The sequence below is a fragment of the Mytilus trossulus genome, chromosome 1 (assembly GCF_036588685.1).
Source record: "Mytilus trossulus isolate FHL-02 chromosome 1, PNRI_Mtr1.1.1.hap1, whole genome shotgun sequence".
Lineage (NCBI taxonomy): Eukaryota > Metazoa > Mollusca > Bivalvia > Mytilida > Mytilidae > Mytilus > Mytilus trossulus.
In genome coordinates, this window is record NC_086373.1 from 29124327 (window position 1) to 29140671 (window position 16345).

General features: G+C 31.5%; 1 protein-coding gene across 1 annotated transcript; it reads left to right on the top strand.

Annotated features, from left to right (window-relative positions):
* The first annotated feature begins 13236 nt into the window (after nucleotides 1-13236).
* On the top strand, nucleotides 13237-14392 carry LOC134711375 (uncharacterized). The gene is made up of 2 exons (XM_063571969.1): nucleotides 13237-13359; nucleotides 13805-14392. Exons 1-2 carry the CDS (start codon nucleotides 13273-13275, stop codon nucleotides 14390-14392), a joined length of 675 nt encoding a protein of 224 aa, XP_063428039.1. The 5' UTR covers nucleotides 13237-13272.
* Nucleotides 14393-16345: the final 1953 nt, after the last annotated feature.

Below are 16345 nucleotides of genomic sequence, written 5' to 3' on the forward strand. Positions count from 1 at the left end.
TGCAGCCAAATATAAAAGATCAAATCATAATTGACAACGTCATTTTTAATAAATAAGAGGCACCAATAGATTGCAAATATTCACATACAATTAATCCATAGAAAATGAATGATATTAAATAGTCATATAAAAAGACATTATCATTTGAACAAAATATGTCAAATATCCGTTTCATGTAACTTGATACCTTACTACAGGATTGTTTAGACGATTGCACCTAGTTTGTAGGTTTAAATAGTCATTATTATGTATGATCTTTCTCTAGGGATTAAAGGTTAGAAATGAACAAGATGATTCAATGTTTAAACCAACATACGATCATTAAAATGTTAACACCTGATTTCACACGAAGAATGAAAATAGTTCTTTTATGTTATAGATAATGCATAATTTAAGGTTTTCCCTTGGTGTGTTATACGACAAAATAAAAACCTCCCAAACTTAACATTATCTGAATTACATATTACCAATGTTTTTTTCAACTGATCGGGCAGAGCTTACGTTTCAATTTGCATAATGACAGTCTATTCAAAGATGTGTGTGACACGGATGATTGTCGTTATAATTATTATTATTGATTTCTAATCACCTATCAAATACAAAAGAACTGAGTGTATGATACAGGACGAATAAAATACCTAAAATAAGATGTATAGCATTAAATGTGCTAAAGTATAGTAATTTAAAGTATCGGCTATTGTATTATTCTGTTTGAAACTTTTCTGATTGTGACATTTACTTTAAATGTGATTTATAAGAAAGAAAAAACATAAAAAAATGAAATGTTTGGACCCTATTTTCCATGATTTTATGATTAGAATTAACATTCTTAAACTTTTATTTTTGTGGAATAAGAATGCAGTTATTGATTAATTTTGATACAAATTAGTAATCGTCATATAATTAAAGTACTTTTTGTACATCAGGATTGGCTGTTCCTTCATAAAATATGCTTATTTTAAGAAAAAAGATATTAAATTTTTGTACACGTTGCCTAAAATGCAAATATTTCTTCATTTTACTGAAAATTATTGATCGCCATTGGATTTTGGTACTTTTTTTAGTTAAGAATAGTTTTTTTCAGTAAAATTTAAAGAATGTCAGCGAAATCAAACCAAAAGTGTATTCGCTTGTTTAAAACAACCAAAATTATTCTTCATTTTATTAAAAAGGATACTTTTTATTTGAAATAACTTATTTTAACCATCTTGAGCCAATTCTGCAAATTAGAATTGAGATATAATGAGAATTATATTACTTAAACTTTTATTTTTGTGGAATAAGAATGCAGTTATTGATTTGTTTTGATACAAATTATTAATCGTCATATGATTTTAGTATTTTTCGTACATCAGGATTGGCTGTTCTCCATAAAATATGCTTACTTTGAGAAAAAAAGATATTAAATTTTTGTACTCGTTGCCTAAAAATGCTAATATTTCTTCATTTTACTGAAAATTATTGACCGCCATTGGAATTTTGTACATTTTAAAGTTTAGAATAGTTTGTTTTCATAAATATAAAAGAATGTCAGAGAAATCATATTACAATTTTATTCGCATTGTTCAAAATAACCAAAATTATTCTTCTTTTTATTAAAAATTGTACTTTTTGATTTAAAATCAGTTATTTATACCATCTTGAGACAAGTCTGCTTATTAGAATTGAGATAATATGAAACTTAAAATACTTAAACTTTTATTATTTTGAAATAAGAATGCAGTTATTGATTTATTTTGATACCGATTGTTAACTACCATATGGTTTCATTACTTTTTGTTCATCAGGACTGCTTGTTCTTCATAAATTATGTTTACTTAAAAGAAAAAGATATAATTTTTTTTGTACGCGTTGCCAAAAATGCAAATAGTTCTTCTCATATTGGAAAGTATTGTAATTTCAATTGCAATCAGATGTTATAAATGATTTTCATATGTTTTTTGGTAGAAAATGTGAATTATTCAAGAATAAATCTGCTTAAACTTATTTCTTTCGTTTTAAGGAATATATTTATGTTGACCACTATTCGATTGTTGTACTTTTTATTTTTTTTGGAGTAGTTATTTTTTTAATAAGGTAAAAAGGACTATCAGAAAAATATAATGTAATGTTGTTTGCACTGTTTAAAATTATTCATATTACTTTGAAAAAAACAACATGATTTATTTTTTTTTATTTTTTATTTTAAAAGCTTCGATTGTGACGGGAACAAAGAAAGCCCGTGATTATTATAACTTCTTTTTTTTAAAGAATTTTATGATAATAACGATACAAAAATTGAAAATATTGAAAAAAAATCTACCATATTTTTCAATAACTGATCCTTTCATTTTGTTTTTTTCCGAGTATGTTTAGAAAATGATAAAATCAAAATCGCAATGTACACACCGTTTTAGAAGTCGCAAGGTTTGAAAATATAAAACCTAATTAAAACGAAAAAGATCATTCTTTAATGATGATATTTTAATTTAGGTTTTATATGTACATTTCTTTTCATTTCAATTTATAAAACTTTGCTAAATAATTTATAAAGAAAAAGTATCATTGAACGTTCAATTTTCACGAGTCGCCATTTCAATTAAATTAAACGAAACTTAGATTCTTTCATTTGTATTAGTTTATCATGTGACGTATTAAAGTTCAATCCGTCATTAAGGTCGATCGGTTCAATCCGCCCGATCAGTCCGACCAGTCAATTACTTTTACTATAAGTCTGACGGATTGCTGACGTGAGTTTGACGCGAACTTGACTGATCGGTGACTGATCGATGACCGCTGAAATAGTAACGCCTAAAGTTGCAAGTACTGTAGTAAAATATAAATGACTGCAACATTGCAACACAATGATAACAAACAATTGTCCCAATCAATCTTAATTAATTGCAAGTATGTTAATTTTCTATTGAAAATATGTACAACAATCAGTCTGACAACTCACTTATTTACGAAAAGGGTTAAAACCCCACTGAATAGATTTCTGCCAACTCGGCCGACTTAAAAAAATATCTTGCTTCCTTTAAGTATGTTAAATTACTAATTGTGTTATTCAGTCGGCATGATGTAGTGGTATATGTCGTTGGTTCCTATGCTAAATGTCTTGAGTTCAAATCCCAGTATAGACACTAATTTTTTTCTACGTAAACTTTGATAGATAGTCTTTTCCGTATAATTAATTATAAGTTTAAAGTGAATTTGACATTCCCGCCAAAATGTAACAGAACTCAGGAAAGCATGCAGAACAAAGAAACTCAAGCTGGGTGATCTGGTAGGGGTGATCCGGCTGAGATCACCTAGATCACCGCTGATAGAACAAAGGAGCTGGGATATAAGATACATTATCAACTTTTACTAAATTTTTCTATACACGAAAGTAGTTCATATCTAGCTATTCGTGATCATACGTTTATTTTTACATGAAAAAATTGCTGTTTTTACCATTAATGTATTTGTTAAATTCGTATGTGTTTATTAAAATTCATTTCTGAACACTGCATTAGCGTCTATGCCTTTTTGTTTTTAATTTGATATATGAGTACTGTTATGAATAGAATAGATTAAGATAATTAGGAAAAGATTTATATGGTATTTATAAGTAAAAGTAAATTGTAGCACATTATTTATTGGAGTGATTGATTCTAGTTTGCAATTGTTTTTCCATTTGGAGAAAACTATGGGTCCCTCATCAAATTCCTTTGCCGTTAATCGGTACGTGATTGATGAGTCTCATTTAGACGAAACGCACGTCTGGCGTATTAAATTATAATCCTGGTTCATTTGATAACTGTTAACCCATGAAATTTGTAAAGATATTGTACTCTTTGGTAGTTAATGTCGAACGATCTTGAAGCGTATACGTGTATTACGTTCTTGTAGCGTTCATGTAAACGCTAGACATACGTTTGAGCTGGATTAAAATTTGTATGCTGCATAAAATTTCCTCGAGTTGTAGCGTTCACCAAGCGTATACCTTTGTATTTCTACGTACTTTAATCTTGTGCAACGCGTTTAACGATTGCTTAGCGTTTCTCTGGCGTGCAACTAACGTAAACCGACATTGTCACTGATGAGTCGTTATTATACGGAACGCGGGTCTGGCGATGTTGTACCGGCGTCACACATCATCGTATAGCTATATCGGGCGTGTTAAAAAATCATGTGCGCTGCTGGCGTTTGTCTAACGTAGATGGTATGCACGCTAGGAAGGAAAAAAGTTTCTTGAACTTTTTGAGACCCATCCCGGTCGTTTCTTGGACGTTAAATTATGGGGTGTTTGTTACAAACACCCGCATACGTTTAAGTTAAAAGTCAAACGATCTTGCAGCGTATACAACATGCCTTAAAAGTGTCTAAAACGTACCTGTAGCGGGTTAAACGCGTTCGTAGCATATGTATTGCTACGTACTTCAAACTTATGCAACGCGCGTTTAACGCTTGCTTAGTGTTTCTTTGGCTTGCAACTAACGTATACCGACTTTGTCAATTGTCTCTGTACGTTTTGTGCACGCCGGTCTATACGCCAATGTGTGACGCCGCTATTATAAAATGTAATCCTGGTACCTTTGATAAATATTAGGGTATCGAACAATTCGAGTCTAAAAAAGTAAGATTAATTAAAACAAGTGATTTTACAAGTGTTTTTCGACCTATCATTGTTAAACACATTAACTTTTAATTGGTTCTTTGCTCCAGTTATATTTTCCATTCTTTACTGTAGAACAAAGAAAGAGGATTGTGTCATCAGCCAATTTGAAAATTGTTAGACTATGCTTTCTTTTACGGTGAGGACTATAAGTTTCTAATATCCAGCCGTTATTAAACAGGCATCCTTTATTATCATTTATAAAGTTTTTACCTAATTTAAGGAAGAAATGTGGTACTCCAAATCTTAATAGGGTTGCATACTGAAGGGACATTTCTAAAGAATCAAAGGCTTTGGAAAAGTCTATGAACAAAAAAAAACCCATCTGTGTTGAATTTATCTGAGCAGTTTATTATTCTTGAATCAAGCGAAAGTTAAAACCTATGTACCGAATTTTTATATATCAATTCTGATCACTATGAATAAATTTGGACAAAAACTCCTTTAACTCCGTTGCGCTAAATCGATAGGCCGTAAGCTTAGTGTCTACATTTAAAAAAGTGATCGGCCTGTAGTTATTAAATGATAATAGATCACTTAAAGATTATGTCTAAACGGAAATCGAGTACAGGCTTCTGAAACAAAAATCATTTATTGTTAAATTCAGATGTTTGAAGTCAACTCTTAAATTAATGCAACAAAACTTTTCAGATAGCATTCCCTGAACCATTTGTTAAAATGTAACTGCATCTGGTTTGATAATGCCCTACAAGGTGCAGTCAAACTCTACTTATTTCGAATGTGCTATGTATAAAGTCACAACACAGCAATTGACTTGAATTGGGACAAACATTTCGTTTCTGCGTTATATCTTTTGTTTTTGTGCTTTATAATCCCCAACTACCATTTTGGGTTCCCAAGTATGTCTTTCCAATGCTAAGTTTTCAATAAAAATATGTCAATTATGCAGGCAGTTTTTTTTAGTTCAATAAGTACAGCTTAAAATCAAAGTTCTTCTGACAGATGAGCAACTTCTGCTTACGTCAATTGAGGACTACAAATACGTAGTGATTTCGTCAAATATTATTTCAGCCATAGTCAGGGTTTGATGTTATGCTACCTCTTAGTTTCTAGAGGGAAATTGTAACTTTCATATTTTTCAGATATCCTAGTTAATATTTCTTCATCAATATAAAATTCAAGAAATAGGTGTGTATGATAATATTTATTAGCCAGACCTCACTTTATGCCTATCGTAATTCAATTAAATTATTTCATGATATTTAATAAAACACTCATCTTTGTTCGATGATTTCATACATTCAATCTTTTTTTGAAACAGCAATAACCTACAGGTGGCATCGACACTCTGAGTGTTTGAAGTCGTGACATTGGTTTTTATATTCAAAATAAATTTATTTGTTTATACTCGTAGTGTACGTATACAATTACGATACTCTACTCATTGCTATGCATTAGCAGTTCTCTGAAGTTGTTGATATGTTGCCTTTGGGTCTATGTTTTCAAGTTGTAACCTAACAGTCAAATGCTGCCTGTATGAATCAGTTAACTGTTATAACGATTTCTGGAGATGCTTGTTGACGCTTTAAACGGAACATGCACTTTGCGAAAGTTTACTGCTTTATTATTTTTGCTTTATGTTTACTTTTTATTGTCATTTATTTACCGTTTGTCTGTTGTCGAATCACTAATAAATACAATTAAAATTCGATTCCGATATCCCTCTACGAAGACATACTAATTATTAAGAGTAAGGTAAACATGTCACCGATAGTTGTACCAAAATACAAATTTATCTTCTTTTGGAATTAAAAATCAGGAGGAACATATTGGAAAATTTTGCTCCAGTATATACAGGAACTTAATACAAAAGGACCATTATCCTTAGAAAAATGGACGGACACATTTAGCAAAATTCAAACATAAGGATGTTGTTAAAATGTTTTTGGATCAATATTGGACCAAATCAGTGTGTGTGAGAGAACCAAGAAAACGAATACTGGCTGCGTACCTTCATGTACAAAATTCATCGACAGAACCTTGCAATCATGAAGTGACATCTTTTTCCGATTTTTAGCTGCTGACTTATGTACACTGGGCATTTCAATTTCAGATTCGAAAACAGTTGTATCAGTTTATCATGAACAGTAAAATGTCTAGCATGACTGAATTTCCGGAAAAATTGTTAAAGAAAAAAGGAGCATGGAATGAAAAAAAAAATGCGAGTTGCATAGATCAAGAAACCTAACTATGGGTGCAAATCCCCATTCTACCAACGCCAAAAGCTACCTTGACACATGGAACTCTGATCAGATTTAAATTGAATGTGTGTTGGTGGTTTAACATCATATTTCCTAAATATAAACATGGTTTATAGAGAAGTTCAGTTTTATTTTTACAACAAAACAAAAGGAAGGGACCGATTTCATTGAATTCTCTTAAACAATAATAAGTCAAAAATATGTGTGATATGCCGTAAACAAATTAAAAATACTTTTAATAATTTCATGCGCCCAAAGCTCTATTCTTGATTTACTTTCATCAGAAACGTTCAAATCCCAAATCCGAGGCTTGTAAAAGTATCGAAACAATTGAAGAGCTATATGACAAAAATACCTTAAAAAAAACCTCCTAAATTCATATAATGTCAACTTTGCCTGAGGGAGTTGCATTCTTAGTTTCTTTATAATTTCAAAATTTATAAACTGACAATTTTAGAAAGGTTTGTTATAAATCATGTCAGTACCGAACTACTGACTACTGAGCTGATGCTATCATTGGGGACTGATAGTCCACCAGAAGAGTTTTGTATCTTAAATTTTTCTTTGAATTAACCCTTTTTCACAGGAAACCATTTTTTTTTCAAATCGAAAGAGAGCTTTCTTCTGATAATCCCAATATTGCGTAAAATCACATGGGGCAGTTCTGAATTCCATCACAATAACCGTTGGCTGATCAATAAATTTTCTCTAAGGGGTCCACTGACTGCCTAAGAGGGGCCCGTTCCAGTCATGCTGCAGTGAATCACTATATAACCAAACATTTGTTTCCACAAAAAGGGGGAGGGGGCTACAAAAACATGTGAATCCGCCTCTGCATGATTACTTTTTTTGTGAAGCATATAAATAAAGGCAACAGTAGTATACCGCTGTTCGAAACTAATAAATCGATAGAAAAAAAAATCCGGGTTACGAACTAAAACTGAGGGAAACGCATTAAATATGGAGAACTCTAAAGTGCGATTGTACTCTAAGTGCGATGGTCACGCTAAAGTGCGATGGTCTACGCAAAGTACGATGATGTCTCACGCTAAAGTGCGATGGTTGTTTTTTCGCTAAAGTGCGATGGTTGTTTGTTCCCTAAAGAACGATGATATTTCGCGCTAAAGTGCGATGGACCAAAGGGTAAGAATCGAGGGCTTTATAATGAATGCTTAATTAAATGTTAAGAAACACTCAATGCAACAATAGTCCTTTTGTATAATCTAGTATTATAAGGTGTATACCATAGAAAGGTAGTATAATTTAACAGTATGTTAAGTGAATTATTCTTAAGACCGTTATAATTACTAAAACGGAAATTAAGGTGTCACAGGATACTATATATTTCTTGTAAATGAATTTTTGACAACTCGTGCGTATTAAATATAATTGGTGAAGCTTGCCGTACACAATCTATCGCGTATGGGAACTACACATTCATGTTATATTTTCCGGCAATGTACAAACTATTGTTTTAGCCGATAGTTTATAAATTACGCATGCAAATATGTACCTGTATATTGCACACGTTACTTTTCAATAAAAGTGACATTTTAATGGGAACCGCAAAATGAACTACAACATAAACATGATAAATTATGATTCAAATTCATCTATTTGCTTCCAATAAAAGCAGGATACAGGATATATTTGTGAATACTACTCGTATGTTTAGGGCCTAAAGTAAAAAGGGTCGACTGCAGGATACAAGTTATTCTTACAGCTACCAAAATAAAACACCTTTGCTTTAAGTTTTAAATAAATTAAGTCATTGTCATTTGGTTTAAATTTCTTAATCAAATATTTGTAATTTGACTACCGGCGTGATTATTTTTAGTTTTTATAAACATTGATAAACGACTGATAACGTTATAATCCAAATACATTTATAACGTCTATACTTTCGCAGACCATTGGACTTTAGCGTATGGGAACATCGCATTTTATGGTAAACCATCGCACTTTAGCGTGACATCGTACTTTAGCGTCCCCATCGCACTTTAGAGTCCTACAAATATAAAAGATGAACAACGACACAACAATAAAATGTAAAACGAACTAAGCCTTAGACAAAATCCGATGAGATTAACAAATATAACATCAAAACTAAATACATGAATATGGGATAGAAAAGTACCGTGAAACGTCTTATAGTGATGTGAATTCCCACTCAAATATTAGAGGAAACCAATGACACAACAGAAATACAACGTTAAAATGTAACGAACACAGAAACGAACTGACATGTTCCTGACTTGGTATAGGACATTTTTTAAAGAAAAAAATGATTGTTTGAACCTGGTTTTGTGGCATGCCAAGCCTCCCGCTTTAATGGCAATGTTAAATATAACTGTTGTGAACTTACCTATTTATAAAACAAACGGGTCCGAGTGGGCAAAATCTTACATGGGGTTCACAAAAATATATATACCCCGGCAGTTTCCTGAATATATACTGACAACTCTGTGTTGTTATCCAATCACAAACCTAGACACATTTGTAATCCGTAATATATATATATATATATATAAACGAGGCTTAATTGAAAACTAAGTTCAAACCTACGATTGCGTCGGATAAAAACCGCAATTTTTATACTTGTGCATGTAAACCAAATTTCGTTGTAGAAGGGTCTAAAAACAGCACAAACAACATTTTCCAAAAGACCAAAAAAGTGAAAAAGTATATTTAAACAAAACGCATTTGACTAACAGGTCGAACAACTGATGTTCTTTAACCCTGCTGACTGCCATTGGCGATTGCCAAAAAAATTGATCACAAGATGTAACAAAATGGATCTTAATATAAATTTAATACCAAACAGAAAAATAATAACTTGTGGCCACGATGTTATGCCACAAACATACGGTGACAATATTTTTTTACTACACCAGATCCGGATTTCGACAATGAATGTCTCTTCAGTGATGTTAGGGATCAAAACGGTATTTGGAAGGCCATATAAAAAGTACCCTCATTTTTAGATAAAACTCTTGAATTTTAAGAGTCAATATAGGATGAACGGATCATATAAACCGGAGGGAATATATGATACAAGCCCAAACGAAAATATATCAACGAGTCTAAATTGAAAACTACGTTCAAACCTACGATATATATATTAATGAAATAAAATAGTAAAATAAGTTAAAAGTTTTACAGTTCCATTCAATCGATCTCATCCTTCCATTGGGACTCTTCGGGATAACTGATATGGTGCGTTATCAGTTATCCTGAAGAGTCCCAATGGAAGGATGAAATCGATTGAATGGAACTGTTAACTTTTAACTTATTTTACTATTTTATTTTATTAATATATACATCTGCACATGTGAAATTTATTTTTTACGCCTATATATATAGAGAGAGAGATTTAGTGGCAATAAGAAAACACAATAAACGTTATTAAAATATGATACGATACTCGAATACATATTTTTTTAGATACTAAGGACCATTAAAAAAAAGAAAAACGTAACTTCAAATATGGAACCCTTATAATGTACACGTACAGTTGGAAAGCAGGTCACGGTTTGACCCCAAGTTTATCAGCAACAATAGAGTCACGTGACCGTGAAAATGCAGTAAAAAAAAGGACGAGACAAACCTCATTTTTACTCTCTATATACTATTGTCGTAATAATAACTTATTGACCTAAATAATCTTGAGTATCCATAGTTTATTCTCGTCAAAGCTCACACATCAAATAAAAGTCCTTTATTCTTTATTTTATCTGCAAACTTGGAGTTTGGGCGAAAATTGTCAAGTCTCCTGATCGAAACATCTATATATTTACGAGGAAACTAAAAATGATGGGCTGAATTTAAATTTAATAAACCATCTCATTAAGACCAACACTCGATATGAATATCTCGGCAATAGAATGTTGGATACGCAAACGTCAAATTGATTTCAAAACGAAGCGGTGGTTTTGATGCCGATTTGTGCAAGTTGTTATCTCCCCTTAATATCACCTGTCAAAAATAAAAACCCAGCAAAATGCACAAAAAATTAGAAAGACAATAAACGAAACTCGATATATAACTATGTTATGATAATATAAAGAAAAGATACTTCCCTATTTTTCAGAGAAGGACTAAATATATAAAATTAAAAGACAAAATATAAGTAAAAAAAAACCAATTCAGAAATGTGGATCATGACACCTACATGTAAAACTAAAAACCTAGCTATATTGAAAGAAATTAGATCTGGTGGATGAAATATACTACATGTAATTTTTATATTTGGGATCATTCCTAGCAGAATTTTTTTTAACACTTCTGATAATATTTAATGCAATAAAACATAGTTTATACAATTTGAATAATCTTTCTGAAAATTGATATAATTACCAGATACATGTAAATAGTACTGATCATATATATTTTATATTCTATAAAGTGTGACGAAGAGTCACAACAAATTTCTTCAAATAAGAGAGCCTTTTAACCTTAGCCTATGTTTCTTTATAGTTGAACAGTAAAATACAGAAAAGGGATTTATTAGTTTTATACCTAAAATATTGACAGAAATTCAGTACAAAAAATATGCTTTAAATTATAAGTTAAACTCATACAATTTTGAATTTCAGAATCATTATTATTGTAAAATTAAACTACTAGATTAGCTTGTACTGTAGCCCTTTGTCTTATTTCTCAGGGTATTTTATAGATTGTGAAAGTAAACTTTTTTGGAAAAATGGGGCTTCTTTGAACCTTGAACAGGTTGCTATATCAGCTGCTTTAAAGTATTGCATATATTCTTTACCTGAATACTAGTAATAGGAAATGAAATGAAACTGGTGGGACAAATTGTGTGCATTTTACTTCAATAATGATCAATGATGCTCAAATTTGACAAGAATTTGCCATTGGAATAAATTCAATTTTGTAAGAACACATCTCTATGAATTTACTTCTTGTTTGGCTGACTTGGCTTGATAAGCTAGTTTTTGCTCTTATCAATATAGCTTACTAAGTAAAGAGAAAATAACATAAGCAAGATTGTATTAACTGACCTTCATTTCCTTTTTTCATATGTTTTTTTCCTACAGAATTTTCTTTGCAATGCATTTTCTTTTGCTATTTTTGTGCTTTTGTCCATCCATACAGTAGGCTATCAATAATTTGTCAGATCTGTCAGAATTTTCCAAGACGTTTAACTTTAGCTTTAAACGCAATAAAGAAGATCTTTGTTTGTTGTTTCACTTTTCCAATGTGTAAATTTTTACTATGCACATGACCCTGACACATATTTTGTTGTAAACGTTACATGACGTATGTTGAAAAAAGAAAACAATGTCACCGTCAATTTGTGTAGGGGATCAACAGGGGGTTTTGTTGCTTTAAAATACAAGTATCGTATTCAATAGTGAAAATCCACAACTTTTAATCAAAATTTCATTCATGTCTTTATTAAAATCAGTATTTTAGAGAACTTTGAAATAGGAACAATGATAAGAAGCTAAACTTCACTGTTTTGAAGTAGAAACGTAGCTAAAACCAGATACAAATTGGCATGGCTGGTGGTCACTCAAATTGATGTATAAAAGTAAAAAATAATGGCTTCAAAAAAGTGTAAAAATTTGAAATAGGTTTCCCGGTTTCATTTAAGATTATTACCGTTCTTTTCTGTATTTGGATACGCAAACGTCAAATTAGGAAAAATCGATTTTTTTGAAGAAAAAAAAGATGGCTATTTTTTTAGATAGGACAGGATAAAGGAATAGCATTAACAAGCTATTTTTTGTAATGTTTGTATGCCGTAAATAAATTATATTGGTCACAAAACCTACAAATTTTTAAATTTAATTATAATTAAAGCATGACAAGTTGCAAAAAATACTTTAAACGTCAATCTTTTAGCCGATTGATTTGGCGAACTTTTTGACGTTACGGACGACTGTAGCGCCACCTAATTAATCCCCCCTGCTATTGTTGCTGCTAGAGCTTGACGACAACGGCCGTATCGAAGGACTTGCTTTCCAACTGGTAGGCGCGAAGAAATGAAATTGTATGCATACCAATTTAATTTGAATAGATTAAATCATGATTGCTATCATGCTAATGCATAATTGTATATGATTCAACTTATGTTTTAACACTAAAATCGACATTTTTCATTGAAAATAAAATTTAGGCAAAGGTGAGTCGAAATAATTTAATGGTTCATTTCAGTTCGTAGTACAGTTGGAACAGTATCAAATATAGAAGGCGCTCATTGATTTTCAGTCAGTTCTACCATTCACATTAACATGGGGTTTCAAACGGTATGCTATGAAAGAGTGCAATGTTGTTTTTATACTTGACTAAATGTATTTAACAAGATTTTGGATTCATTACTATATAATTTTGCTTGATTGATTTGAAGGAAACAAATCGTTTTGAAACATAACGTCAACAAATACAATGAAAAAAACTAGAAAAGTGTCCTCATTATGCCTTTTTCTTATTTTTGTTATTTTACACATGGTTTGCAAAAGAAACTACGTTAAGGTAAGTCTTTAGTCTACCTACTCAGTTCTCGCATCCACACATAAACACACATACATTTATTTTACATATTTATGCAACGATATTATATATAGTATCTGCCGAAGTTTGATAGTTATCTCTGTGTACTCCACCAATTATGGCCGCAATGAAAAAGTCGAAGGAGCAGAAAGTGGTTTTAGAAACTAACAATTAATGAATATTTGATAGTTATTATGGACATAACGAAACTGAACGTGGCATTATGGGCGTAAGTGTATGAATTATTGAAAGTCACACATATTTAGTATCATCAACAAACGGTAGAAGAAAAACGTTTTTCATACACATCATTCAATTGCAAAATGGATCAGTGTGAACATCATAAATATCACAAAACCTAACACAAATTGCACAGAAAAATAATACAATTGAAATTGCTACCTAACAGTATTTTGTATCATTTCAGAATATAGAATCCTGTTATGAAACTGTACATGTATTCTCTGCAGTAGCACAAGCAAAGACAAAATGGAGTTTTATAGAGAGTATTGTTCTTGATGTTCTGGATGGATCTAAACATTCTTATTGCGACTGTTGTATAAATGGGTACCAGGGAACACCTATTTATCGTATAAATGCTGTTGTGAAGGAGACCTATAATCATAACAGTGAATTCACTGACTTAATAGCAAGACAGTTCAAGTGCTCTGTAAAAAATATTGGTTTTAGGATGGTAAATATACACTTAATTGGAAAAATTGAATCGTGTAGTATTTCGTATAATCTTCATCCTGTTTTATACCCAGAGATAAAAGAAAACGGATTCGGAATATGTGCAAAAATAGCCTACAATTATCTTAACCCATTGCACCTTATTGAGTGGTTTGAATATCAGAAAATGATGGGTGTAGACATGGTTTTTATATCTGTACAATCCTTAAATAAAGACGCTAATAAAGTTTTGAGACATTACGAAAGAGAAGGGATTACAACACTGATTTCTTTTCTAAATAACATGCCCGGGAAATTAGATATGTACTTGGAAAATATTTAAAAAACTACAATACTTTATTCAATTTGATAATAACTTTAAATAAGTTTTTGTCTCCTCAGAAATATTATATAACGTACCTATCTGGATTTACATAACAGATGAAAGATAATTACATGCCATACGAAAATCACACAAAGAATATTTGTGTGTACTGCACTAGAAAATTTCCAATAAAAGAGGGACAGGGATGTTCAAATTCATAAGTCGAAAAATTTTAACAACGCAATAGAAAGTAGACATTGCAAATGACGCAGACAAATAACATAAGATAAAACAAAACAAAATAAAAGACCAAGCAGCACATTCCTAAATAAGAAAAGAAAGTCGATAAAATATGGCTAATATCAGCTAAAAAGCAATTAATCTGTAAGATCATTTAAACTACCCCAAAAACTCTTAAATACAATAGACAAAGAATTAAGTGTTTATTATGTATAGTTTTTGCAATAATCATAAAGTGTCGACAAAAATCGATAAAAAATGACGTCCATAATATGAAGCACCAGTCCCACTAGACCACAATCGCACCAAGTTCATCGTGATCCAAAACAAATTTAGATCGTGGCGAGGTTGCTGTATGAGCGGCATGCAAATGCTAATTTTCGTTTCTTTCATGTTGCTTCTGCGTCCTCATTACGCTTCAACAACGATAACTCTACGATTATACCAAGTTCTCGACACGGTTATTCTACGACTTCACTACGATTATCACGATCTTTCTAAGCTCATCACGTCTTCACTTCAACCATACAACGATTTAACCGATTGCAACACGATCTTACCACGCATCCACTACGATTTTGTTACGCTCTTAACACGACCATACTACGATCATACCACGTTCATACCGCGATCTTACTACACTCCAATCGAGTTCCATATAAATACTGTATAATTCCTTCTATTGCTAATTGATATTAAAGTAGAGTTTCTCGGACACAACGCAGTCATGTAATCAAAATCTACGTTGTGTCTTGTGTACTATCATTTGTCTGTTTGTCTCTTTCATGTTTCGTTATGGCGTTGTCAATGTTGTCGTTGCACAAATAAGTGAGCATAATTTGAAAATGAGATGTGGTATGATTTCCACTAGATACAAACTGACTTGGAGGTTTAAAACTACAAAATGTAAAGGTCTGCATACGGACTTCGACAATGAGAAAAAAAAACAATACCAAACAGTCGGCTATAAATGGTCCCGAAATGACATAATTTAAACAACCCAAAATGAGAAAACTAAAACGTATATTCTTTTAATGCACAGTTCCAAAACTAAAATTATGAAACTGTATAATAAATTAAATAACACATATATAGGAGGGTGATAGAGCAGATTGTTACCCCTCGAAAAAGCATTGCCAATATTGGCTTCTCCGCGGTTGACAATGTTTTTTCGGGGTAACAATCTGCTCTATCAGCCTCTCAGCTATGTGTTATTTATATTCTAGTATACACATTATTTTGAGGTCACCCCTATAGCGTAGTATTTAAATTGTAGTCGTTCTCGTACTCGGAGTCAGGTAGTTATTGTAAATCTCTATCAACCACTTGATGTTATAAATTAACAAGCCTTTTAAATCCTTAATTTATGTACTAGTACTGTAAAAGTGTCAAAATAGCATGGAAAACATGTTTATCTACTGTAAAGTGAACATACTTTTTCATCAATTGTTCTTTTTTTTTTGTTTTAGATAGAGGATTTACATTACAACAATGGCATTACCACCAAAGTTCCCATGATGAACAGGTGGCTGTTTACTCATGTAAAGAATTTTTTCAAGGATTCGCTTTTGTGGCGATCATAGATTTTGACGAAATCATCGTTCACGATACATTTTCAAAATACACACAAATACAAATGGTAACTATGCATAGAAAGTAGATGATATATTTTGAACATTAAAACGATTAGTTCAACAAAGAGATCGATAATGTAATAATGCAAAATGAGCT

Excerpts from the sequence above, each read along its gene's own strand:
- LOC134711375 (XM_063571969.1), top strand. The coding sequence starts at position 13,273 with ATGAAAAAAACTAGAAAAGTGTCCTCATTATGCCTTTTTCTTATTTTT. Across the intron at positions 13,360-13,804 it reads GCAAAAGAAACTACGTTAAG|AATATAGAATCCTGTTATGA; the intron begins GTAAGTCTTTAG and ends GTATCATTTCAG.